Genomic DNA, 25,412 nt, shown 5'->3' on the forward strand with positions numbered 1-25,412 from the left:
TCTTTTCAGTACCACATGCACTTGATAATGTATCTTTTCTGTGTGCCTTTGTTTCATACTCTAGCAACCAAGTTGTTTTTATATATCTTAACCTGGTACTGCGATTCTCTTTTCCTTGCCTTTGACCACGCCTGGATGTTGGGCAAGGCAATGAAAAGGATTGATGCAGGAGTGCCGTCGTATTTTGGAAAGTGTGCTGATCTATTGAGTGAGAAGAAGATAGATGAGCAGCTCCTGACTGAACATGACACTGATATTGGTATAATAGACTGGTTTAAGGTCATCATTCACATAGTCACAAAATTAGATTTAAAAATAACTTCAGTTGGTTATACCCTGAAATGTAACAAGATAACTGATATATAGTGATTGTTCTAGGTATTATAGATACCTCGCCATTTTGTGTGCATATTGATAATATATTTCGAACATGCTGAATACTTTTATTTTAATGGATTTAGCTCATAAATATAGTATACTGCTCTAATTTATCCTAAGTAATTTATATGTATTTATATAGCTGGTATCTTCAAAATTGAGGAAACATTAAAGAATTCTTAAAAAGAGGAATTTAGAAAGCCTTATTTATAAAAGGGGCTCATAATTAACTGTGCATGCTTGAACATATATATAAAAGGCATTCTGTGAAACAGTTTTGCGGTCTCATGGAAATTTAAAAACAGATGAACAATCCTGCAGTATAATTGAAACTAGAAACAGTAATAAACCTAAGCACTTTAAAAATGATAGCATCTACCGAATTGTATCAATAGTTGTTTGCCTTTCTAGCGTTATTCAGTGACGTGGTATCCTATTACTGAAAATGTTCACTGATTGCTGTACAGATTGCTGTGGCTCAACTAGGTATTGAACATACAGGGTTGGGTAATATATGACCCCTGTAGTAGACAAGGAGATATGCTACCCAGATTCCCCTTCAAAGAAGGGCTCATTGTCCAGCTATGAGGAGTGCAGATTACCAGGTAGCCCCTTCTGCACACATCTCTAGGGCCTGCCTTACCTGCAGAGCTACCTCCCTCAAGGTCATGATCTCCCTGGAGCAGCATACATTTGCATGCTGAGCTAGAAAGAGGTTTAAAGACCTGACCATTTCATCCCATCACAGAGCACTATGATGGACAGTATTTGATTCAGGGCTTCCCACTTGGTTGGCTGAAATTTTGTTGGCCTATATCACAGTTTGAGTTCTGCCCAAACTTTCTTTCTTTGCCTTCCTTTCACAGATACTGATCTCTAATAAACATTTTGTACTCCAAACACCACCTCGCCTCTACTTTGGAGAAGCCAACCTGCAATAGCTCCTGATCTCATAGAACTAATATACTGGGAGGAAATATATGTTAAACAAGAGATTTAATACGTGATTAATGTTATATAGAAGCATAGGGTGCTATGGTAGTGTGTATAAAAATAAGCCAAGCCTGGTTATTATATTGTTTTGGGGTGCTATTGTTTTGAGTAGCGTGAACCTTGGGCATGGTACTGACTTTTCCAAGCCAGTTTTTTCTTTCCTTTTTTTTTTTTTTTAAAATTTATTTATTTTTGGCTGCGTTGGGTCTTTCTCTAGTTGCGGTGAGCGGGGGCTACTCTTGGTTGCGGTGCGCGAGCTTCTCATTGCGGTGGCTTCTCTTGTTGCGGAGCATGGGCTCTAGGCATGTGGGCTTCAGTAATTGTCGTGAGTGGGCTCAGTAGTTGTGGTGAGCGGGCTCTAGAGTGCAGGATCACGGGCTTAGTTGCTCTGCGGCATGTGGGATCTTCCCAGACCAGGGCTCGAACCCGTGTCCCTTGCATTGACAGGCGGATTCTTAACCACTGTGCTGCCAGTGAAGTCCCCCAAGCCACTTTTTTCATTTGTAACATGGAAATGACACATGGTCTCCCATCCTTTAGGCAGCTAACCTGGGATTGCTCACATGACTGGGAAAAGATTCCCAGCAGCAAGAGAGTGAGCCCAATGCACAAACGTTTTTCAAGGCCTTCCTTGTGTCAATTTGCTAATATCTTGGCCAAGCCTTGTTTCAAGGATGGAAAAACAGACTCTGCATCTCCATGGGAGAATTTGTAAAATAAGTGTAATTGTGTGTGTATGAAAAAATTACAACGTAATGCCTAATATATTATAGTAGTAGTTAACATTTATTGAGCACTTTTTGTGATTTATACTTAGTAAGAGGACTGTGGATTATACAGTTCGACTATTGTATTTAATATATTCTATCTCAATATGAAATGTAAAAGAAGAAATTCATTTGGAGAATTTGGTATATTCTTTTGATATCTTAAAATAATATTTTATGATGGGAACAGTTTGCAAATAAAGCTGTCTTGCTCTGTTTTCTTTTTCTCTGCAGTAAGAAAAATGGAAAACCACCATTACGGAACAATGAGGTAAAATTTATGTTGTCTACTCTTTGGGATTTCGTGCATTTATTTCACTTGTTTCATTATATATTTTTGAATTAGGATAAAATCACGGAATTTAAGAATTAGAAGGGAACTTAAATATCATCTCTAATCCACTACATATTATAGGAATTCTTCCTAAAATAGGAATCCTTGGTAGGTGACTTTTTGTATTTACTTGAATCTGTTCATTTGATGGAAAGTACTACCTAGGAGATAGCCATAACTGTATTAGTTCAAGTCCATGATGGAATTAATCTTCCCTCTCTAAGCCTCTGTTTTGTCATTTGTAGAAACACAGGACAAGTTTACTCTATTTTCTCTTAATAGACTCTCATATTGTTTGAAGTTGGTTGTATTTTCTGAATCTTTTTCCCCCGCTAAGCAATCCTCATTCCCTCAAGTGTTTCTCAGGTGACATGGTTTCTAATTGTTCTTCAATTATGTATACATTCCTCTGGATCTATACTGGTTAGTTCCTCTAGACATTATGTTTAGGATAGAATGTAGTCTGTGGTCTATAGAATGTAGTCTAATGTAGACGTGGTCTGACTAGCGTGGAATGCATCAGCACTACTACATTTCTTGATATGAACATCATGTTGCTAAAATTCAGCCTAAAGTTGCTTTTACTTCTTTAGCCATTACTTCTGTTTATATTAAGTGGAGTTTATGATAAATTGTAAGCCTTCAGGTGTCTTTCTGATGAACAGCTCTTTTGACACACGTCTGTATTCATCAGTTGATTTCTTTATTTTTTTAATGACAATTTTATTGAGATGTAATTCATATACCATAAAATCCATCTATTTAAGTGTACAATTCAGTGGTTTTAGTATGTTCACAGAGTTGTACAGCCATCACCACTATCTAATTTTAGAAAATTTTCAATTCCCCAGAAGGAAATTCCATACACATTAGCAGTCATTCCTCATTACCCTCTCCTCCTGGCCCTTGGTAACCACTGATCTACTTTCTGTCTCTATTGATTTGCCTATTTGGGACATTTCATATAAATAGAATCATGTAATATGTGGCCTTTTGTGACTGGCTTCTTTCACTTAACATGATGTTTTCAAGGTTCATACGTATTGTTGAATGTATCAGTATTTCATTCTTTTTTATTGCTGAATAGTATTTCATTGTTTAGATATACCACATGTATTTATCCATCAGTTGAGGGAAATTTAAGTGGTTTCCCCATTTTGGTCATTATGAATAATGCTGCTATGAACATTCATGTACAAGTTTTTGTGTGGACATATGTTTTCATTTCTCTTGGGTATATACTTAGGAGTAGAATTGCTAGGTCATATGGTAACTCAGTTGTTTCCCTGTAAATGTCACCCTATAGGGTCTATACTATTAGTCTATTCTATAATATGTCTGTTCTATTACTGTAATTTTCTTTTTTTTCTTTTTGGCCACAGTGCACAGCTTGCGGGATCTCAGTTCCCTGACCAGGGATTGAACCCGGGCCATGGCAGTGAAAGCCTGGAATCCTAACCACTAGGCCACCAGGGAACTCCCTAGTATAATTCTGAATATAATTCTAACATCTAGTGTGTTAAGTGGAAGGTATTATCTACAAATTTAATTTGTCTTCTCTATCTTCCTCACAATTGCTGATAGTATTGACTAGGTTAGGACCAGAAAATTCCTCTGTGGCATCTCTTAATCTTTGTTTTTTTGGTTATGGTTTATTCAGCTGTGACTATATCCAACTGCAGAAAAATCTGGTCTTTATTTCTCCATTAAGGCCACAATAGTTTGATAAGAAACATCAAATTCCTTGATTAATTTGTTAATTCATTTATTAAGTCAGCCTGTCAAAAAATATTGATTGAGCCCATCATATATGCCTGGCATTGTTCTTGGTTCTGCGTGTATAGCAGTTAACAAAAGTTCCTACCCTCATGGACCTTAATGTTGTGCATGTCAGCTAATATACTAGCACAGTATCCTTAACAAAGAAGGAAATTAGAAGGCTTTGACATGACTTCTTCCTAGTAAACTTCTGCTGGCTTCTAGGGATTAGCGTCTCTTAGGTCTTCCTAAACCCTCAATATTAATGTCTATTCTCTGAATATCCTGGAGATGGACATCCAAATTGCTGTTCTCCCGTTTCCATAATCTTTGAAAAATGGGACAAGATATGCTTATCTCCAGTCATTTGGCAAATTTCCATCTTTATAATCTCTTATATCTAAATTATACCTGAGTAATCAAACCTTAGTTATCTTAGTTATAGCTACTATTTGTATACCACCGTATCTGAAAGTTCTAGGACATCAGTGAAACTATCCAGTACAGCAGTATTCATTCACTCATATTTTAATTCTTCCTATTTTTTTGTACATTTTAAAATATATATGTTTGCTAGTCATATAGTGTAAGCAAAATAAATTTAGTTTAGATCAAATGGTTGGCCAAAAAAAAGGTTTAAGGCAGTGTACATCCTTATACCACATTTGTGAAATCTATAGGAAGTGCATACACAGACATATGCTGAAATGAAATTTGGTAAGAGATGTGCCACATATTAACAGTTGATGTCTCTCAGTGGTAGCTATAGGCTCCTTATTTTTGCTCATCAGAATTTTGTAATTTTACGACAGTGAATGTGTGTCACTTATGAGGGGATGCAATTGAAAAGAACTTTTTATTGAAATTTTTTATAATCTTTGGTGGGATGGGTTGAGGTGAGACAAGTTTCATAAGACATGAGATTTAAGGAGAAAAAAATTTAGATAGAGAATAGTATAAAGAGGTAGTTGACTTGTTTTAAAATATTTATTCTTTTTGATGTAATACACAGGGTATAAAATTCAAAATATACAAAGGTAGCACTGTGCTGGGTTTGGTCTTCAGCATTCCCATGCATATTTTTGTACTTTTGGGGTGTGCGTATATCTCCATAAACAATATAGGTAGAATTATTTTGCTTATTGAAAAATTTTATAAATTGAATCATTGTACTATCATTCTCCTTTTTTTTCAGCATAATGTTTTCTTAAGATCCATCTATGTTGATAGCTATAGATCTAGTTAACTAACCACTCTATAGTATTCTCTTGTATGAATATGAGCTGCTTCCTTTTTTAACAGTTGTGTAGAATCTTCATTGCATAAATTTACCATGATTTATGTAGTATCTCATAATTGATGTACATTTAGGTTTTTAATTTTATAGTATTATAAAACAATGTGCAAGTTTTTTCATTTATGTGTTTAAGCATATGTTCAGGAATATCTCTAGGATAAGTTTCTAAAAGTAAATTTGCTGGGTTGTTTTACATTTTGCAATGAGTGTACATTTTATATTTTGATAGATGCAACATAATAGTTATGTTGATTTATACTTCGTCTAACAATATACAGAAATGCTTACACTTTTGTCAGCACCACATGACCTTTTATTTGCTATTTCAAACATCTGTCTTTTCTGGTCAGTTCTGGTTCATGTCACCTTTCTAAGTTGATTGACACATCAATAGGAACTTCTCGTTGCCCTTTGACCTTGTTGCCTCCTGAATGTTAGGTACATTTTTTTTTTTCTGACTGCATCATTACTTTAGCTTCTTAAATGGTCTTTAATGGTACTTTTCCTATGATTTGCATGTTAGATTTATATCATAAAAGTATTTTTTATATTTTTAAAAAATTACTGGGAAGTTTAAAGGTGGGGAAGTCAATTGTGGTTAAAATGAATTCTTAGGAGAAGCTAGTAGTGTTTATGAGATGTACTGTCTCTATAAGTATTTGCATTTAGATTGGTTTCAGGTATGACTTTTATTATGTATCAAGAATGGTACAGTGCTCGCTTCGGCAGCACATATACTAAAATTGGAATGATACAGAGAAGATTAGCATGGCCCCTGCTCAAGGATGACACGCAGATTCGTGAAGCGTTCCATGTTTTTTTTTTAAAAAAGAATAGTACAGCATCTTGATTATTTCTTCACCCTGAGTCAGCCCTCCAGCCCAGATGTTTGGTGTTTCCTGACTTTAGGAAGTATATCGTTCCCTTTATGGATTCAAATGTAATGAAAATAATAAAGTCAGCTTTCAGACAGCTTAAGAAATAGGAGCAGTGACAACAGGGACAGAAGAAAAAGAGGAGGAGGAATTAATACCAGGTAAACTGCTAATTATATACGACGTGCTTCATTGTTACTTTCTTATAACTTTTTTTTAAACCTTCCTCATTGTTTGCCCTAGGTCATTTCTTGAGAACAGCTGGAAATAGTTATCCTCTGTTTAAGTCAGAAGGTGGCCGTTTCACTTTGGAATTATTCTGTCTAAGGCTCAAGCTAGGGATGGAGAAGGTACTGACTACAGGTGGGATGAAGTGAGGTAGGGAGGCAGTGACAGGAGGGAAACGAGAGTAGAAGTCTAACTTTCTTTAAAGGTAGTTGATGTACATTGCTTTCTCTTTATTCTTTTCTTCCTATACTTTCTCAGTTTGGGGAGGTGAAAGGGGATATTTAGGTTGAAGTTGTAAGGTTTGGCTTGGGGAGAATAGGCTAGCTAGAGTAAATAGACTGTGAGTAGGGCATTTTGTGTTTTGTTCACTGGTGTGTCCCCATGGTTTAGAACAGTGCCTTGGGCCAAGTAAATATTGAATGAATGAATACATACATGTGTGAATGAAGTAGACTGGGCCTGTGACTCAGTGGGATGGGGTTTACAACCTTTGTACGGTTTGAAAGACCTGAACTCTGTTCCAGCAGTTACACGGTTGGTTGGTTCTTATCCAGTTCTTTCTGTCTTAGTCTTTCTGATCTAACTCTACACACCCAGTGCCTTCATCTCTTGTCTACAGTTCTGTACGACATGCAGTGTCTGTTTATTAGGATTACATATATAAAGCCCTTAGCACAGTGTGTGACATATGGATGGTAGCTTATTATTCGAATTCAGTACACAAACAACTCATTTAAGGTTTATCAAGTTAGATATTAATTTAATTAAAGCATATTTACAGCAAAGTTTGTCTAACAAATAGAATTTACTATACCATGGGTATTTGTTTATCAAGAGCGTAGTAGTTAATACATAAGTGAGCTGTGATTATAGGAGTTGAGGAAAGGAGCTCAATTGGGGATGGGGTCCTTCTGGAGAGTCTTGCCTATTCAGAAGTTTCTTCTGCCTGTTCTTCCAGACAGCCCAAGGGTACCCAGTTCGTGTCACTCTTTCCTTATCCTTGCAAATGGTTTTATAGCTCTCTTTTCTTGGACCAGTGAAAATGAAGAAATATCTGAGGGTAATAAAATGATTTACTGCTCTTAATTATCCTCAGTGGTTTCCCTCTACACTGACAGTAAACTCTAAATCCTTCTATGGCTTCAGGGCTCTGTTTTTTATAGGTCCTGCCCATTTCTTCAGCGTCTCTCCTTTTGTCCCCTCTGCTCTAGCAGCACTGTCGTCTTGCTCTTCAGTGTGCATACCAATTTTATTCCTGAACTGGGTTTTGTGCTTGGTATTCCCTGTGCTTTACTACCCTCCCCCAAAGAGACCTTTCTTTTCATACTTTTCTGGATCATTCTTTTTCTCTTGACCCTGCCTAGTCTATCTGTAACAGTTTATTTATTGGTTTATTTTTATCTGGGTTTCCCCTGCTAGAATGTGAACTGTATGAGTGAGGGAACCTTGTCTGTCTTTGAATTTGTAAGGAAGAGTGCATATTAGAAATGTTAAATGATAAATCTAGGAATCCAAAAGTTTCCTGTAATTGATAGCAGGAAAACTCCTGTTCAGGATTTTTTTTAAATTCTGTTGTTAATAAGGAAGTGGATGATGAACAAACAGTAATGAGATGGATAATGGCCATTTCTTAGCTGTCCTCTGACCTCATCTTCTACTACTTTCTCTTGCTCACAGCTCCAGCCAGATTGGCCATTTTGTTATTAAACGAGCTTTTACCTTGGTATTTGGCATTTGCTGTTTCTTCTGTTTGCAGTGTTCTTTTTCCAGATATTTCTGCAACTTCACTTCTGAAAGGAAGTTCTCACTTCCTTATTCAGTTTTTGGTAACATCTTAGTTTCTTGAAAGCATGTTTGAATATGAAGAGCAGTACAAGACTATGTTCTTCAAATGCAGTATCCATCTTAGTAGTTGTTTATGTTGCCTTAGATGAAACATGGTTCTTTAATCTAATTTGTTATAACTATTTTAAGAGCGTTCTTTCTTTTTTTTTTTTTTAATGTAGAAAGAGGGGAAAAAAGAACGAGCTGTGGTGGACAGGGTGTTTTTTTCAAGGCTCACACGAATTCTGAAAATCATGGTCCCTAGAACATTTTGTAAAGAGGTAAGTCTTATGAAACGATAATATTAAGTGTTCAACTTTAAAGCTTATGTGAGATCAGAACGATAGAATTATAAAGCCTTTGTTCTACTGCAGGTCAAGTGTCTCCTCTGTAGGTAATGAAGACTAAATTTTTGTCTAAGTCATTGCCTGTCATGCAAGTACCCTTGTTGTTCAGCGCCAGTTTTTAAATGATTTTCTCTTGTTTATGAAATATTATTATATTTTATGTGAAATACTAGAGTACTTCAGTACAGCCAGCCTAAATGGTGTTGCTTTATTATAATATAATGCAAACGAGATTAAATTTAGAAAGACCTTTTACATTAAGATGTTAACAAGTAGCATTGATATGGAATATGTTTGAGAGTTGCTTCTTCATATTTGATTAAATATGATTTTAAGATACCTGAATTCTTCAAGTATTTTCAGGAAGTGAACTGGTTGTTAGAGTAAAGTTTTGTTATTCTTTCATTTACTCTTTTGTCAAGATTATCTTTGTCATGATTTATTAAGTATTTTAATGATTAAAAAATAACATAATGCTGTGTTCTCCATCTTTAGTTACCTTAATATTCTCCTTTTGTACAACTAGAAATATTATCACTGTTGACTCTTTCTCCTCCCCATACCTACCTCTCATCCTTTCAGTCACTGCTATCTGCTAATTTTTCTTTCTAAATATTCTTACCTAGATATTACAGTGTTCTTTAATTAGTCTCATTTCAAAGAATCTCTCCTTATTTATTTATTTATTTTGCGGTACGCGGGCCTCTCACTGTTGTGACCTCTCCCGTTGCGGAGCACAGGCTCCGGACGCGCAGGCTCAGCGGCCATGGCTCACGGGCCCAGCCGCTCCGTGGCATGTGGGATCTTCCCGGACCCGGGCACGAACCCGTGTCCCCTGCATCGGCAGGCGGACTGTCAACCACTGCGCCACCAGGGAAGCCCGAATCTCTCCTTTTTAAATCTTTTCTGTCAAGTTTGTCTTCTTCAAACATAATTGTTTCCCACCGTTCAAATTTTAAAAAGCATTAGACTTGTAATCTGTTGATAGCAGGAAAAGGATAAGACATTCCAAAAGCACTATAATTCTCAAAGGAAAGGCACATTCCTCCATCACACTGGACTTGCTCTCCTTCCCCTCACTTCAGCGTCATGTCTTGTTGACTCTGCCCTTAAAAGAGACTCTAAAAAATAATTTAATAACATTTGGTTTTTTTCTAATTAGATAGAGATCCTATGTGTTTCTTGAAGAAAAATTGGAAAATGCACTTTTTAAATCTGCTTCGTCCCTTATATTTTAAATGTTTTTTCCAAGCATCCTTGCGTTTCTCTTCGATTAGTCCCTTACTTTCCATTTGTACTGTTCTCACTTGCTTGGATTATTATAATCTCTTCTCCTTTTCTAACTAGTCTTCTTTCTAAAACCCGAATAAGAACACTTGGCTTCTTTTCTCCTGTAGGGTAAATCACAACGTGACTTTGCCCTTCCTTTGCATACCATCTACTTGGAAGGTCCTTTGCTGTTTTGTAGCCAGGCCTTGTGCCCTCATACTTTCATGACACCATGTTTGTGACAACACCCCCAACAAAAACAAATATGTTTAAAAAACAGCTTAATGCTCTTTATCTTCTTTGTGAAGGCGTCCCGTGACTCTCTGGATATAATTCATTGTTTTCTCATTCTACAATCTACCTGACTTTGAAGAATCTTTATTTAAAGTACAAGCTTCTTCTCTGGAAAGATTTTTGTATTACCCCCCCTTACCAGTTAACAGCTTAATGTTCATTTAACCTTTTAGCAGAGGTTTGCTGAATATGAAATGAATGTGAGACATTGAATAGATCTCTGGGAGTTAATAAGAAGGTAGACGGGCCTAACTTGGCCAACCTCTCAGTTCTGTCAAGGTGCATCCATGCCACAGAGCCATTTTACGAACCATCTTTGAGGGATATAAAAATACGGGCTTAACCCCAGTTCAAGAAAGTGAAATAAACTCCAGCAGAAATCACAGATAATTGGAGGTAGAGATAGAGAGATTAATTTAATCAATTTATGAAATAAAAATGCTGCATATGAACATATAGAAGTTCATCTGTATCATAAGGTGAGGGACTGCCTAAATCAAGCCTATCTTTAGTTTCTGACATATTCTATGAACCCAGTAATGGAATTATGGTGATTCTGAGGACAGCCTTTGCATCAAAAAGGCATTTCAGGACTGTCAGTAATCAAAGTTCGGCAGATTTTGCTAAATGAGACAATAAACTTGATACTTATTTAAAGAAAAAATTAAGCAAAGTATATAAAATAAAGGAAAAAATAAACTATCTTTGTCTAGTGCTACCTTTATTCCTCAAATGATTAATTTAGGATTGAGGCTGTACTTAAGGTCTGAATTAAAAGTTAGCATTACCGTTAAAGTGTCATCTACAGATAGGATTTATTAAAATCAGTAGGTTCTTCTGTTCTCAGTTTAATACCTAACTTCGAGATGGTGGGAGAGGGTTGGAAGACGGTATCTTCCTTGCTGGACAACTCTGGCAAACGTTGGGGGAGCAGCTGTCACAACTCAGTCGTGTAGACTTTCTTTGACATTGTCTTCTTTCTTATGGATTCATTTATTACTTCCATGTTTATGACTCCCTGCCTTGTCTTTCACTTAAGGGCTGTATTTTCAGAACCTTCACCTTTTTTAAAAAACAAGATTTGTTTTGCAAAAATTACAAAAGTCATAGATGCATTTGCCTTTCAATTCCATAACTTTGAAATCAAACACCTTATCCAACAAACATTGCCCCTGCCACACACCCTCTTCTCTGACTTTAGCTTCTATGCTGCTGTCATATTTTTCCCATTTAGAAAGTTTAAGGTCACCTTTGAATGGGTGTGTGTTGCAGTTGGAGGCTGGAGGGTAGATTTTCATCCCACACAAAGACAGTTGACTCCTAGCCAGCCACTCAGCCTCTCATCTCTCCCCCACAATGATCCATCTTGCCCAGCATTGCTTAAGTAAACAACACTTTTTAATATTTTGTTCTGCCTAAAAGCTTGCAGTAGTTTTATAAGATCTGCTGGATGTGCAATACTGTAATTCATATGGTTTTAATCTATTTTTTATTTTCCATTAAATCTTTCATCTTTTTTTTTTTTTTACTCATAATCCTCATTTTCTCCTTTGTTTTACTTGGGTTATTTAATGTATTTCTAATGTCATAAGCCTTTTTTGCTACCTCAGACCTTTCGATCCTGCCACGTATCACATGAAGCGATGCAAATATACTTACCTACACTGGTCTGTTTTCTTACATTTTGTGTGTAAATCTTGCCTTAATAACTAAATTGAAAGCCCTGCAAGGGCAGGGGCACTATTAAGAGATTTTTCTAACAAACTGAACCAAATTTATTCTACTTAAGCAGAATTTTAGGCTTCAGTATTTGTTCTTAACTGTGTATTGGTAGTTGTCATTTTTCTTTATTAGAGTTGTATATTAAAAACATAGGACAATCACAATACACTGTGATTTAGGTAGTCTAACTTATACTGCTGGTTTCTGTCATTGACTAATTATATGAAGGCAAGTCATTTGACCTGCCTGGGATTCACTTTTGAATCTGGATGAAAAATTAGATTAAATGATCTATAAGGCCTTTTCCATTTACATTATATTTTAAACTTCTTTCAAAATTATATTTAAAAATAACCTGTAGGTAAAATGTCAGCCAACTACATTAAAGCTAGAATAAAGCTTTGAATTTAGAAACCAAAAATCTTTACCAAAGTAATGTTTCTTTTAACTTTCTAAAATGCATTTAATTAATTTACTATACCTGGTTTATTTTAGACAGGTTACTTGATACTTATTGCTGTTATGCTGGTGTCTCGAACATATTGTGATGTTTGGATGATTCAGAACGGGACACTCATTGAAAGGTACTTTTCATCTTCCTCCTGTATGTATGAAATACTAATTTGTGTCATATTTAAGTGTTATTTTAAGCAAGGAATAGATTCTAAGTTAGGTATAAATACTTAAGTCAAATTATGTCTTTGTTCATTTACTTAGTAGATATTTATTGTCTCCCTTGTGCCACAGGCAGTGATAGGGATGTACCCATGAGTGAACAGGAGAGACCTTGTACCAAGCCCTGCAGAGCTGGCCGTTTATAGAGGGTCAGAGACAAGTAAACAGAAAATTATGGGACTTCCCTGGCGGTCCAGTGGTTAAGACACCACGCTTCCACTGTAGGGGGCACAGGTCCGATCCCTAGTTGGGGAACTAAGATATCGCATGCCCCCGGGGCACGGCCAAAAAGAAAGAAAGAAAGAAAGAAAATTAATATGCAGTATAATAAATGCTGTAGTGGGAACTTAAAAAGTCACCAAGCTGGATGTCTGAAATTAATGAGATAATTTGAGGAAAATATCAAAGCATTTCAGGGAATCATGTTGAGAATGTTTATTAAACAGAAAAAAATTCTTAGACATTTTCTTCAGTTTCTGAAGTTAGTGCTTTATATATTTTTTCATTATAGTCTTTGTACGTATATTAATCACTGCAATTGATGATTTGGAATTTAAAAACAAAAAAACAGTTGGGATATTAACATTTATCTGTTAACAAAGGTATTAACAAAGGTATTGGTAACCTCATGATACCAATTTGAATGTCAGTAAAAAATTTTTTCTTGGAATTTTGTTTCCTGGCATGCAGTATTTTATCAGAAAATTTCTTAAAGTACTTAGTATAACGTAACTGTTTGAATGACAGTACTTAAAATTTTTAAATGCTCCCAAATTTTGTAAGTTTTTTTCTGACATCCTTGATTTGTGTGTGGCTTAGAGGATTTGTAGGAGAGGCAGAATGCTTTATGCAGGTGTTTTCTGACTCATCTCTCTAGAAGAACAAAGAAGGTTATTTGCATAGGATTAAAGCCCCGACCACGTGCCTCTGAATATGTGTAAATGGTATAGACGCCAATATTCAATTCAGGGCGCCCTGAATCCTTTGGTCAGTCCCATGCCTTTTTATTTTAATCAAAGTAATATATGAAAAGCTTAAAAAGTAAAACATGAATATAGTTTAATATCAAATAGCCACACAGGACTTAATCACAAAAACATTAGTTCTGTGCCCCATTCCTCCCACCTGTAACTGTCATTCCTGGAGCCAGATGTCTTCTGTTCTTTTTACTGTTTCATCTCTTATTTTGTCTCTGCATTTCATTGTAACACACTTATGTTACTGTCTCTAGATTTTTCAGTCTTAGAGACTATGTGTGTATTTATTTCTCTTTTGGAAGATGAGAATTAGCTCTTTTCCACTCCTACCCATGTCTGTGCTCATTCTCTCAATGTTATATCACAGTTTTTTGTTAAATCAGAATTTATTGTTTACATGATTTTGACTTTTGTTTACAGCTGAGCCAAATGCTCTTCTTTGGTAGTTTCTTTTATATACAACTTCTTTTCCTGGCATTTATAAGTTGCAAGTTTTTGTGCACATTAATTTTTTGCCTACTTCTTACTAATTCAGCTCAAGCTTATTGACAACACTATAAAATCTCACTATTTGGGGGCTTCCCTGGTGGCGCAGTGGTTGAGAGTCTGCCTGCCGATGCAGGGGACACGGGTTCATGCCCTGGACCGGGAAGATCGCACATGCCGCGGAGCGGCTGGGCCCGTGAGCCATGGCTTCTGGGCCTGCGCGTCCGGAGCCTGTGCTCCGCAATGGGAGACGCCACAACAGTGAGAGGCCTGCGTACCGCAAAAAAAAAAAAAAAAAATCTCAGTATTGTAATATGTCAAACACACTAGATAACTTACTGATTTTTATCATTACCACCCCATACCTCTTGTTAGTTTTCTGTCTTCCGGCTCTCATTAGGATTGATTGTGCTTTAGCTTCACTAAATAGCAGTCATGTTTGAATTTACTTTTATCATGATCTTAGGAATTTTTTTCATCTTTCTTTCCTGCATTAAATAACTCCTATATTCTGGATCTTTTGTTTTCCTCTTCCTCAGTTTACTTTCTCATTTTGGCAGATGCAGTCTTTTTCTGAGAAAAGGTTACAAGGGAAGTAAAATTTTGAGACCTTGTGGGTCTGATAAAGTCTTTTACTCTCACACTTGATTGATAATTTAGCTGTATTTATTCATTCTAAATTGGAAATCACTTTTTTTCAGAATTTGGAAAGCATCATCCTGTTGTCTTCTATAGGGCTCTGTGGTTCTCTACCTTGGCTGCAGTATAATTAGAATCATCTGGGGAATTTTGAGACCTACTAATGCCTGGGCCCACCCCTAGAGATTCTGATTCAATCAGTCATTACTTTTTGAAGCATCCCAGGCGATCCTAACCTTGATCCCAGCCAAGGTTAAAAACTACTGATCTAGCTTCCACATTTGGTGTTGAGTCCCATTCCTGTGCTGATTGCCCGCCCTTAGCAGCGGATCTTCTTTTACCTGCTTTGGAAGCTTTTATTATTTCTTTATTGTTGATGTTGTATTGCTGGTGTTATGGGAATTTCACTGAATGTTGGTGCGAATATTTTTTCATTCCGTGTGTTTGTGCTAGGCACTAGGTGAGCTCTTTTCAATCTAGAAACTCATTCTTCATTCTGAAGAATGAAATTTTCTTGTGTTTTTAAAAAAGTTCTTCCTCTCCAGTGTTTTCTGTACTTTTTCTGGAATCTTAGTTGAGTGTTGGACTTCCTGGACTGATCTTCTGACTATAATTTCTCTACTGTTTACATCTCTGACATTTTATATTATATTCTAGGAGATTTCTTTTAACTTTATCATCCAGTGAATTTTTATTTGTTTTAATTTTATTTCCAGGAGCTATCTTTTTGTATAAATGTTCATTTTTGTAGCAGTCATTCTTTCAAGTCTGTGACTTTCAGTGTCCTTTGTTGTTCTGATCTTTGTCATTCAGTTTAGAGCTTTCCTTAAGCAGTCACTCTTGGCTGTGTATTCATATTTAACTTGCTAGAAGCCAAGTTGTGGGATTGTTGATTGTCTGGTTTCCCTGAAGGGAATTTGTAGGGGGAGTCTGGTCAGTTTTGTGTGTTTGTGCCCCAGTGAGGAATCCTCTAAGGAATTCTAAGAAGTTAAGCATGAGTGTAATTGAAGCGTTTGTTCATTGCTGCTAGCACATCAGCTTTAGCAGGATCAGTTTTGTTAAGTTCTCTTTCTGTGAGCTTTGTGTACAAGTAATTTGAGTCATTTGTATGATTAATATAGAGAAGACATGTATGTCCTTTTACATGATTATAGAATTTTATATTTTTTTCCTTTGATGGCTTTACTTATTATTTAAATGCCATATCTGTTAATAAAAATACAGGCTCCCCAACTGTAGTGTTATTAATTACCTGTGACAAAAATAACAGGTTACATCCACTGTGAATAACATTATATTAGGTATCTGTGTACAGTCAGTCACATGATACATATAAAGAACCCTGTACAATCATGGTATAGTATAGAAGATAATCTTTTAAAGTTTTTTCCCTTTTATTCATATTTTGTGATTTCATGTTTTTGTAACCTAAAAGAATAATATTTAATTTTCTAAGCTAGGGATTTCCAACTTTAATTAAATAGGTGCTTATTTTAATTTTCTCAAAGACTGAATGCTCTAGAGAAAATCCATCACTAAGAGTATGTGGTGCATTAATTTAATTGGTAATGATGGATAAGAGGAAAGTTATTATGTAGCATGAGCCAACTTATAATTCTACTAGACTAATCAACTTGTTGGGTACTCAGCCTTAAAATTCAGTTATGAGATGTAGAAAAAAATGAAAAAAACAAAAATTTTAAGAGTTTTTAAGAAACATATTATTTTGACATAATTTAAACTTGCCGAAAAGCTGCAAGAATAGTACAGGGAGCTTCCTTATACTCTTAACCCAAATTCACAATTCTGAAGCAGTCATTTTATTTATTTGTTTGTTTGTTTATTGGCTGCATTAGGTCTTTGGTGCTGCGCGTGGGCTTTCTCTAGTTGCGGCGAGCAGGGGCTACTCTTTGTTGTGGTGCGCAGGCTTCTCATTGCGGTCGTTTCTCTTGTTGTGGAGCACAGGCTCTAGGTGTGTGGGCTTCAGTAGTTGCAGCAAGTGGGCTCAGTAGTTACAGCACGCAGGCCCTAGAGTGCATGGGCTTCAGTAGTTGCGGCACGTGGGCTCAATAGTTATAGCTCGCAGGCTCTAGAGCACAGGCTCAGTAGTTGTGGCACACGAGCTTAGCTGCTCCGTGGCATGTGGCATCTTCCCGGACCAGGGATCGAACCCGTGTCCCCTGCGTTGGCAGGTGGATTCTCAACCGCTGCACTACCAGGGAAATCCTTGAAGCAGTCATTTAAAAATTAATTGTTGAGGACTTCCTTGACAGTCCAGTGGTTAAGACTGTGCACTTCCATTGCGGGGGGCATGAGTTCAATCCCTGGTCAGGGAAGATCCCACATACTGTGCAGTGTGGCCAAAATAAATAAATAAATAAAGTTAATTGTTGAGTTTGGGTTTTTTTTGAGCACGAGCCACCTCTTTTCCTTGCTTGGCCCTGCAATAAACCTTTCTCTGCTCCTCCCCCCAAAAAACAAAAACAAAAGTTAATTGTTTATTTTCTCCTGAATAAAGATTTTTGAGCTTCTGCTGTGCATGAGATCTTTTGATATTTGGTCAAATTAAAAGTTTTAAAATATTGTGAATTCATAATATAGAACAGTTTTATTTGAAAAATTAACACATTTCTCTAACTTGCTACTAAAGCTACATCATAAACTTTGTCTTTTCCATTTTGCCTCTTGCAAAGTATGTTTAGATTTATGTTCTTCTGCTAAAATAGAGTCACAAAGAGACTTGTTATGGTCCTTAATGTACTTAATTTTAACATCCTTTACATCTTTTAGGCTTACTTGTTAGCAGTGACTAATGACTTCGGAGTGGGGCAGATTTTAATAGGGCAGACCCCTTCTTTAAGGTAGAAACTGGCAATTCTATGATATGGAAGGTAATATTTCATATCTTGTTGCTGCTGCTGGGGAGGAAGAAATTCCCCTCTGCCCTTCTAGGTTCTTCTGGCTGGTCTAAGAATTAAATGGGCGTGAGACAGATTAACAGGAGAAAATCAAACAAAGGTTTAATAACATGTGTACATGGGAGAGACCCAGGAGAACTTAGTAACTCGCCAGAATAGCCGAAGGCCTCATGTTGAATACCATCTTCAGCTAACGACAGAGAGGATGTTGGGGCTAGGGGTTTGGGACTTCACAGGGGAGGAAGGCAATTCACATGAAGATGGAAAAGCAAATGTTTGGTAAACAAATGTTTGCTGGGCCACGTGGAGGCTCTGGGACACAGCGTGGACTCTGATCTCTAGGTCCTGCCTACTTTCCCCACACACGCTTAGCCCATATGCTTTGCAGATATCTCTGGTCATAGCTCTATTCTGGGAGCAGGCCCTTTTATCTAAATTCTTTAGGCAGCTAAGGGGGAGGCAAAAAGAAAGACTTCCTGAGGCTTCTGTTTCTTAAAAATAATCAGCCTAAAGTAATCCTTATGCCAAAGAAACACGTTTTGGGGTGGCAAAGTTTGTTCCCCTATACTGCCGTATGTAATCATAAATATATCTTTTATTTTTAACCACTTGGCTATAAGTAGCATTTTAAAATTACCAAACTATCTTAAGATTCCTGTATGTTTTAGAAGTAACTATGATTGCGACTACTCTAAAATTACTTTATTGATGATTATTTTTCTTTTGCAGCGGGATAATAAGCAGAAATAAAGCTTTATTCAAGAAACCATTTTTTAAATTTGTAGCTGCTACTCCAGTGGTAAACCATTGCTGAATGATGGCATGTGCTTTACCAAAGTTTGATAATCTTGTGTGTTTCACAGCTTGGGCAGCACTAAAGCACTTTGGTTTTATGTAAAGTTTGGTTCAAATAATTTTAATTTAAACCTCTAAACTTTTGTACTTAATTACTTTTCACCTCTAATATTCTTATTGCTCACACAACATTTTTGTGTGGCTCTATTTTAACTTTTTTCTAGTTCAGCTTTAAAAAAAAATTTTTTTTAACACTTTTTAGCAGCTTTGTCAAAATTGGACTATTAATTTTTCTATCGGTCTAGAGTAACATTTCCCAAAGTATGTTCTTTGGAATCTTAGCAATGATGGAGGAAATGCTAGTGCTACAAAGCCCTCTCAGAGTTTTACAATGCATATTATACATTAGAGCTTTGAGAGGGCCTTTGGTAAAGACATTTGTTAGCGTTAACTCAGGTTTTTGCAAATTTATTTGACCATGGAACTTTTTTGCTCTAAAAGATCAGTTCATATTACTTGGCGTTATTCATCTACTCTCTCATAAAAAAGAAATTATTTATCAGTATGTAGACCAGTCATTTTTTTGTGTAGAGCTAGGTTTGAATCATTTAGCGCATTGTTTTTCAAAATATGGTTAATTTAACTTCTGGGAATATTAACATTATCTTTGCACTAGACCACAGACATTTGGTAGTCAGAGATCCTTTACTTATAATGATATAATGGCTTTCTAGCTTTTTAAAAAAGTAGTGGAACCCTTAAATAAGTTCTTAGTGGATATTTTAAAAACAGATAAATATTTAAAATAGATTAAAAATAGATAAAAGATCTGGTTTCATTGAAATCCCACTGCCATCTTTTTTGGTAAAATTTTCTTAGGACCACAGTCAATCTCATTCTTAGCTGTTTTAGCTTAATTCTTTAGCAGAATTGAGTAGTTGCAACAGAGACCTTATGGCCCACAAAGCTTAAAATGGTTGCTCTTGGCCCTTTATAGTAAGAATTTGCTCATCTGTCATTAGTCTGTCTCCTTGCCATTAGTTCATACAAATGACAGGATGTTAAAATATTTAAAGGCAAACAAAGAAATAGTACTTTGTTTTATCCACAGTAATCCATTCCTGGGTCTATAAAGTTGTTAATTGTTTCATCATATAAAACCCCTTTTGTGACTGCTTAAGTGTAAGCCTGCTGGGGTTTTTTTGTTTGGTTTTTTTTTTGCTGTACGCGGGCCTCTCACTGTTGCGGCCTCTCCCGTTGCGGAGCACAGGCTCCGGACGCGCAGGCCCAGCGGCCATGGCTCACGGGCCCAGCCGCTCGGCGGCATGTGGGATCCTCCCGGACCAGGGTACGAACCCGTGTCCTCTGCATTGGCAGGCGGACTCTCAAACCACTGCGCCACCAGGGAAGCCCACGCCTGCTGTTTAATTACCATTTTTACGAAGGAAAGAACTAGCTATCATTCTTATTTAATTTTGCCATTTGTAGAGTGACTTCCAAGCAAGCTGTTTAAAATGACAAAATTTCAAAAGTTAATGTTTTTGTAAGAAAATGTTTTTAGCATCTTTTTTCTTATTGATTCATTTGATTCAGTGAAAATTTCCAAAAATAGTTTTAGAGATTTAGAGAGGTTTTTTTAGTGTTAAATATTGCTTCTTTTGCAACTAATGCATTGCATGTGGTGGTTTGCAGTGGTATCATTGGTCGTAGCAGAAAAGATTTCAAGAAATACTTATTCAACTTCATCGCTGCCATGCCTCTCGTAAGTGTTAATTCTTTAAAGATTTTTACATAGAAAAAAAATTGCATCTTACTGAAATCTTTTAGGATTTTTACTTATTAAGTTCTTTGAAGATTTATATACTAAGTTTTTTCAAGTTTAGTTTTGTAACTTATAGTGGAGTTTTTCAGTGCGCAAACCTTTACACTAGATAGAAAAATTTAAAGGAATTATGTTTGGATCAGTTTCTTTGCATACATATGTAGGTGTACACAAGTGTAGATGATTTTTTCTTTGACCATTAGGCCAGGGTTTCTCAGATATTTAGTAACATCCCACTAGATGGAAATAGTACCCCTCCCCCAGTTGTGACAACAAAAACAATGTCTTCAGTGTCTCCAAACATTACCAAGTGGCCTGTGGGGGGCTGAGGTGAGGTTGTGGGGCAGTGAGCTGAGGGCAGAAATCCTGGGTGAGAATCATTGCTGTAGGCCATAAACTGTTAACAGTAACTCGAACCACTAATGTAATGTAATTGGAATTTATTGTCCGAATTTACTAAAAATAAACGTTAAGTGGTCCAAATCATAAGTAATTTTCTTAGCTTGAGTCTTACCTTTATTCTATTTTATCGGCACGATAAGAATTTTAGTATTGTATGTGTGGGAGTAAAAGGGAGGAGCTTGATTATAGAACTTAATTAATTAGAACATATGTCAGATTTAATAAAGCTTGAGGATAGACATACATGGAAGACCTTTTAAAATAGAAAATTGAGAAAAGCAGCATTGATGTCAATCAAAGATGGAGATTCAGCAGAAGACCAGTGTTTCCTTGAGAAAATTTTTATATAAATGTGACCTCAGAACTATGGAAGAATTAATTTTAATATAATGGTGGAAAAGAGTAGTAAAGTTGACTCCAGAAATAATCTAGAAGATGGCATTAGTTGGTATAAAACTTGTAGTAATTTTTTTAACAAGTGCAAATACAGTGGGTATAGAGTTCCGTTGTCTAGGGTTGTAGTGCTGGTAGCAGGAAAGAGAAGATATACTAAGCATAAATGTCAGTACTCCTAAAGTAAGTTCTTTACACTGGATAGAAAGGTGACAGATTTGCTCTTTGGCTTGTTTATATCTCCCTCCCCCCCAAAAAAAATAAAAAAGGTAACAAGGTGCTTCTCATAATTAATAATATTAATATATTCTAAAATTAATTTCCAAGTAAAGGGTAATATAGCTAATTGCATTTGATTTAGCATGTTATCTTTGTGTCTTTGGAAATGTTTAGTAAAACAGAACTGAATTATATCAATTTGTACTATCAGTTATAAAAAATTTATAGGATTTGGAGACAAAATCAATGATAGGGAAACAAATTATAATTTAGTAAGTAGAAATGAAGCAAAACCAATAATATGTGTTTGTTTGTTTTAGATTTCTCTGGTTAATAACTTCTTGAAGTTTGGGTTAAATGAGCTCAAACTGTGCTTCCGAGTAAGACTAACTAAGTACCTCTATGAGGAGTATCTCCAGTAAGTAATAACCTATTTTTATATTTAAAATACTTAAACAATAATACTTATGATATTGAGATGTAGAAGTTTTTCTTTTTTATTTGATATGTTTTTCAAGAGGATTGCTCTTAGACCCAGAAGCATATAGAGAAAGACATCAGCTATTTGGAATCTAATCCTGGCTCTTCCATTAATTGGCCAGTGATCCTTCTCCAGACTTGCATCTGCATCTCTAAAATAAATTAGGACAATCTTTAGGGCCTCTTCCAGCTCCAGATTTTTCTGTTTCTATGAATTTGCACTACATGGTATAATGTGAATTTTTTTGTTTTTAAAATCATTTGTTTTAAAGTCATCTTCTTATTGTTATTTTAGAACTTTCACGTATTATAAAATGGGAAATCTGGACAACAGAATAGCTAATCCAGACCAGCTGCTTACACAAGATGTAGAAAAGTTTTGTAACAGTGTAGTTGATCTGTATTCAAATCTTAGTAAGGTAAGTTTTTCTATTTTTATTGTTGTTAATTTGCTTATCTTTGAATCTAAGCAAATTTATATGGAATTGATTTGATGCACATAACAGCAGCATGTAAGTATTTAATGCTTTTATAAGAAAATTGTAGAGTTGTTATAATAGTTTTAACTACAGTTACTTAATTTTTTATATTATTGGTGTGGAGTGCTTTGGCCAAGAACTGAGAATTTAGTGTCTTATAAAGATGTTATAAGAACTTTGCAGGCTGATTTCAGTAAAACGACAGAAACTTGGATTTTTATCTCTTGACCTGTGTACTTCTGGCAGTTGTTAGAAATTCATGGTCAATTTATTTTTAGTTCCACATTCATAACCCTAGGCTAGGACATATTCTTGCCCAGTTCTCTGCTTCAGTATCTCTAATAGATCATTCAAGTAATAGTCAAAAAATTTTCACAAGATATTAGTACATTTCAGTTTTTTCTAATTACTGTTTTCCCCCCTTTCCAGAATATTGCCAAAGCTTTTGACTCTGACCTTAACTAGTTTTCTTCCTCCTGATTATGTCAGCTCTTACTTCCTCTTCTTATCTCACCACCCTTACGGTTTTTGCTGTGGTCTTCTCATTAAGCCATCTTCTTTGCCATTACCTCCTGCATTGGCTAGCACATGTAGAGGGCATCTATAAGACTGTCTGCCCAGCATTTCCCCCGCCACTCTTCATCTTAGATGCCCCATTTCCCATCCAGTCCACATGACTGCTCTTGGTTTGTGGTCGGAGCTTGTCTCAAACTGGACCATTTGTAGTATCTTGCCTCTGACCACAATTGATTAAAATATTCCAGTCTTGAGACAAAAAACTATATACTACAAGGGGCTGGGTCACATTGTAAGAATAGGAATGCTCCCATTTCAACCATGTGGATGGAAGGAGGTTAGGCAGTTCTAAGAAAAGCGATCTGTATCCCTCTTGATAGGCCCACTGCTAGGACACCTTTTCACTTCATGCCAAACTTTGTTCTTTATTTAGCTCTCTTTAAGTCTTTACTGATCCAAACTCTAGAAACTCAGACAGCTGCAAGTTGTTCAGTAATTCAGCTGCTTTTTTCCCTCCGCCCATCACCACATTTTAGTTCGTTCTCTGTGTGTGTGTGTAGGGGGGAGGTGCTGTATATAATACTTTTCATGTAATTCTGTAGACATTGTTGTGTATTCTTTATTACATCTTGGCACTTGAGTAAGTCCATAGCTCAGGACTTGTCACAGCTGCCGTAAAGAAAAATATTATCAAATTAATTGATTGTAGTGGTGCTATATACAACAGTATATTTAGTTTATAAAATATCTGATTGTTTGAACTCTGACTTCAATTGAGTCATTATTTTTGTCAGTAACTTAAGGGTACTTGAATTTTATATATCTAAGTATATGTCTAAATATATCTAACTTCTTGATAATTCGTAAGACAAGAAAGAAAAGGTTCATCTTAGTACAAGCCAATTAATAAACGAAGCCACCTATCCTACTATAGTCAGAAAGGAGTGGCTATGGACTTAAAGTAAATGAACACAGTTTGGGTTTCTTGAAAAACAGTTCAAAATATGTACAACTTTTGGTATGTCAGTTGAGTTGTCTCTGTGTGAGGAGCAGTACATTAATGTATTATTTTAGTTCTAGGAGCTTGAGTTTTAGGTCAGAAAATTAGATTCATAAGCTCACTCACCATATTTCAACATGTAGATGTTGTGATAAAATCAGACAACGTTAAGAGCAGAAAGAGTCTCTCATTTTTCAGGTGAAGATATATAGAAACCAGAAAAGCTGTTAGTAGATTTGGGGTTAAAACTCAGGTCATTTTATTCAGTGTCTTTATACTACATTGAGAAATTGCTAAGTAAGTAATGGCTAATTATCACAGTAGAGCTACCTTAGTTGATGGAAAGTGGTAAATACTTTTCCCAGTTGATGGTCAGTAGACATTGGTCAGGCTGTCTCCATCTTGGGTTTCTTGAGAGTAAGAACTGTGTCTTTTATGTATTCATTGAGCTGCATACTGTTACAGTACATTATACATAGTGGGAACTCTGCATGTTGACAATTATAAATGTCGAATAGCATTTTGTATTTAACATGTTTATTGGCGATCAGTCTAGGCAATCTAGTTCTTTTTAATTCTGAACGTTCTGATGTTTATTTTACAGCCATTTTTAGACATAGTTTTGTATATCTTCAAGTTAACGAGTGCAATAGGAGCTCAGGTAAGTTTACTTTTATTCTGTCTTCTAAATGGCTACAGTACTGTGCTGCGAATAGCTGGATGGTTTGTAAGAATTTTTATGTATCTCAAAGAATGTATTTTTTACAAGTGTAGGTAATAAAGTCTGGTTATAAGATAATACTATACTAGAGATTTTTAAAGTTTTCTAATTTAGCTTTTTAATTTTGCTTAAGCCAGACACTTGGAAAATTTTTGTGGCTTTAACAACCAGAAGTGCTTAAACATTGAACATACATGTATTTATTGTTGCAAAGTAATGTCTAAAAAGAAATTTGGAGACAGCTATTTTACTATGCAATTTGAATGTTTAAATACTTTTAGAGTGGCCATAACAGTTTCAAGAATATTTTATAATAATATAAATGGTTGACTATCCCATGAGCCTTATTAGGTGTCTCTCTGACATTTGTGTTAATAAGAATGACCTTTATATTCTGAGTATTCTCATTGAAGTCTAACTTTACTCATTTAATATGTAGTATTATTGTTATATATTTATAACAGTCATATAATAGTGTGGTTGTTCCATGTGTATATGTACATGTGTATGTATATACTTTCTGTAGTTGATTAATAAGTAATTTATGTAGTGATTTTTGTTCTGTTCCAAAACATTGGGGAAAGCAGTTTTTTTTTTTTTTTTTTTTTGCCGTACGCGGGCCTCTCACTGTTGTGGCCTCTCCCGCCGCGGAGCACAGGCTCCGGACGTGCAGGCCCAGCGGCCATGGCTCACGGGCCCAGCCGCTCCGCGGCATGTGGGATCCTCCCGGACCGGGGCACGAACCCATGTCCCCTGCATCGGCAGGCGGACTCTCAACCACTGCGCCACCAGGGAAGCCCGGGG

At 36.0% G+C, this 25,412-nt stretch overlaps 1 protein-coding gene and 1 non-coding gene across 4 annotated transcripts in view; both read left to right on the forward strand.

Annotated features, from left to right (window-relative positions):
* ABCD3 (ATP binding cassette subfamily D member 3) overlaps nt 1-25,412 on the forward strand; it is an 83,000-nt gene that overhangs the window by 21,794 nt on the left and 35,794 nt on the right. For all 3 annotated transcript variants that reach the window (XR_003434363.1, XM_027114384.1, XM_027114383.1), the window contains exons 2-8: nt 2,373-2,409; nt 8,637-8,735; nt 12,582-12,670; nt 20,269-20,338; nt 21,733-21,830; nt 22,188-22,311; nt 24,492-24,548. Coding sequence is in view for 2 of the 3 variants with exons in the window: in XM_027114384.1 (XP_026970185.1) it covers nt 2,373-2,409; nt 8,637-8,735; nt 12,582-12,670; nt 20,269-20,338; nt 21,733-21,830; nt 22,188-22,311; nt 24,492-24,548 (574 nt within the window). In the remaining variant the exon portion in view is untranslated. The remainder of the gene's footprint in view (nt 1-2,372; nt 2,410-8,636; nt 8,736-12,581; nt 12,671-20,268; nt 20,339-21,732; nt 21,831-22,187; nt 22,312-24,491; nt 24,549-25,412) is intronic.
* On the forward strand, nt 6,241-6,347 carry LOC113624614 (U6 spliceosomal RNA). The gene has a single exon (XR_003434404.1). It is a non-coding gene; the product is annotated as a U6 spliceosomal RNA (small nuclear RNA).

The sequence above is a fragment of the Aethalodelphis obliquidens genome, unplaced genomic scaffold (genome assembly GCF_003676395.1).
Source record: "Aethalodelphis obliquidens isolate GAN/ISIS:26980383/991018 unplaced genomic scaffold, ASM367639v1 scaffold13, whole genome shotgun sequence".
Taxonomy (NCBI): Eukaryota; Metazoa; Chordata; class Mammalia; order Artiodactyla; family Delphinidae; genus Aethalodelphis; species Aethalodelphis obliquidens.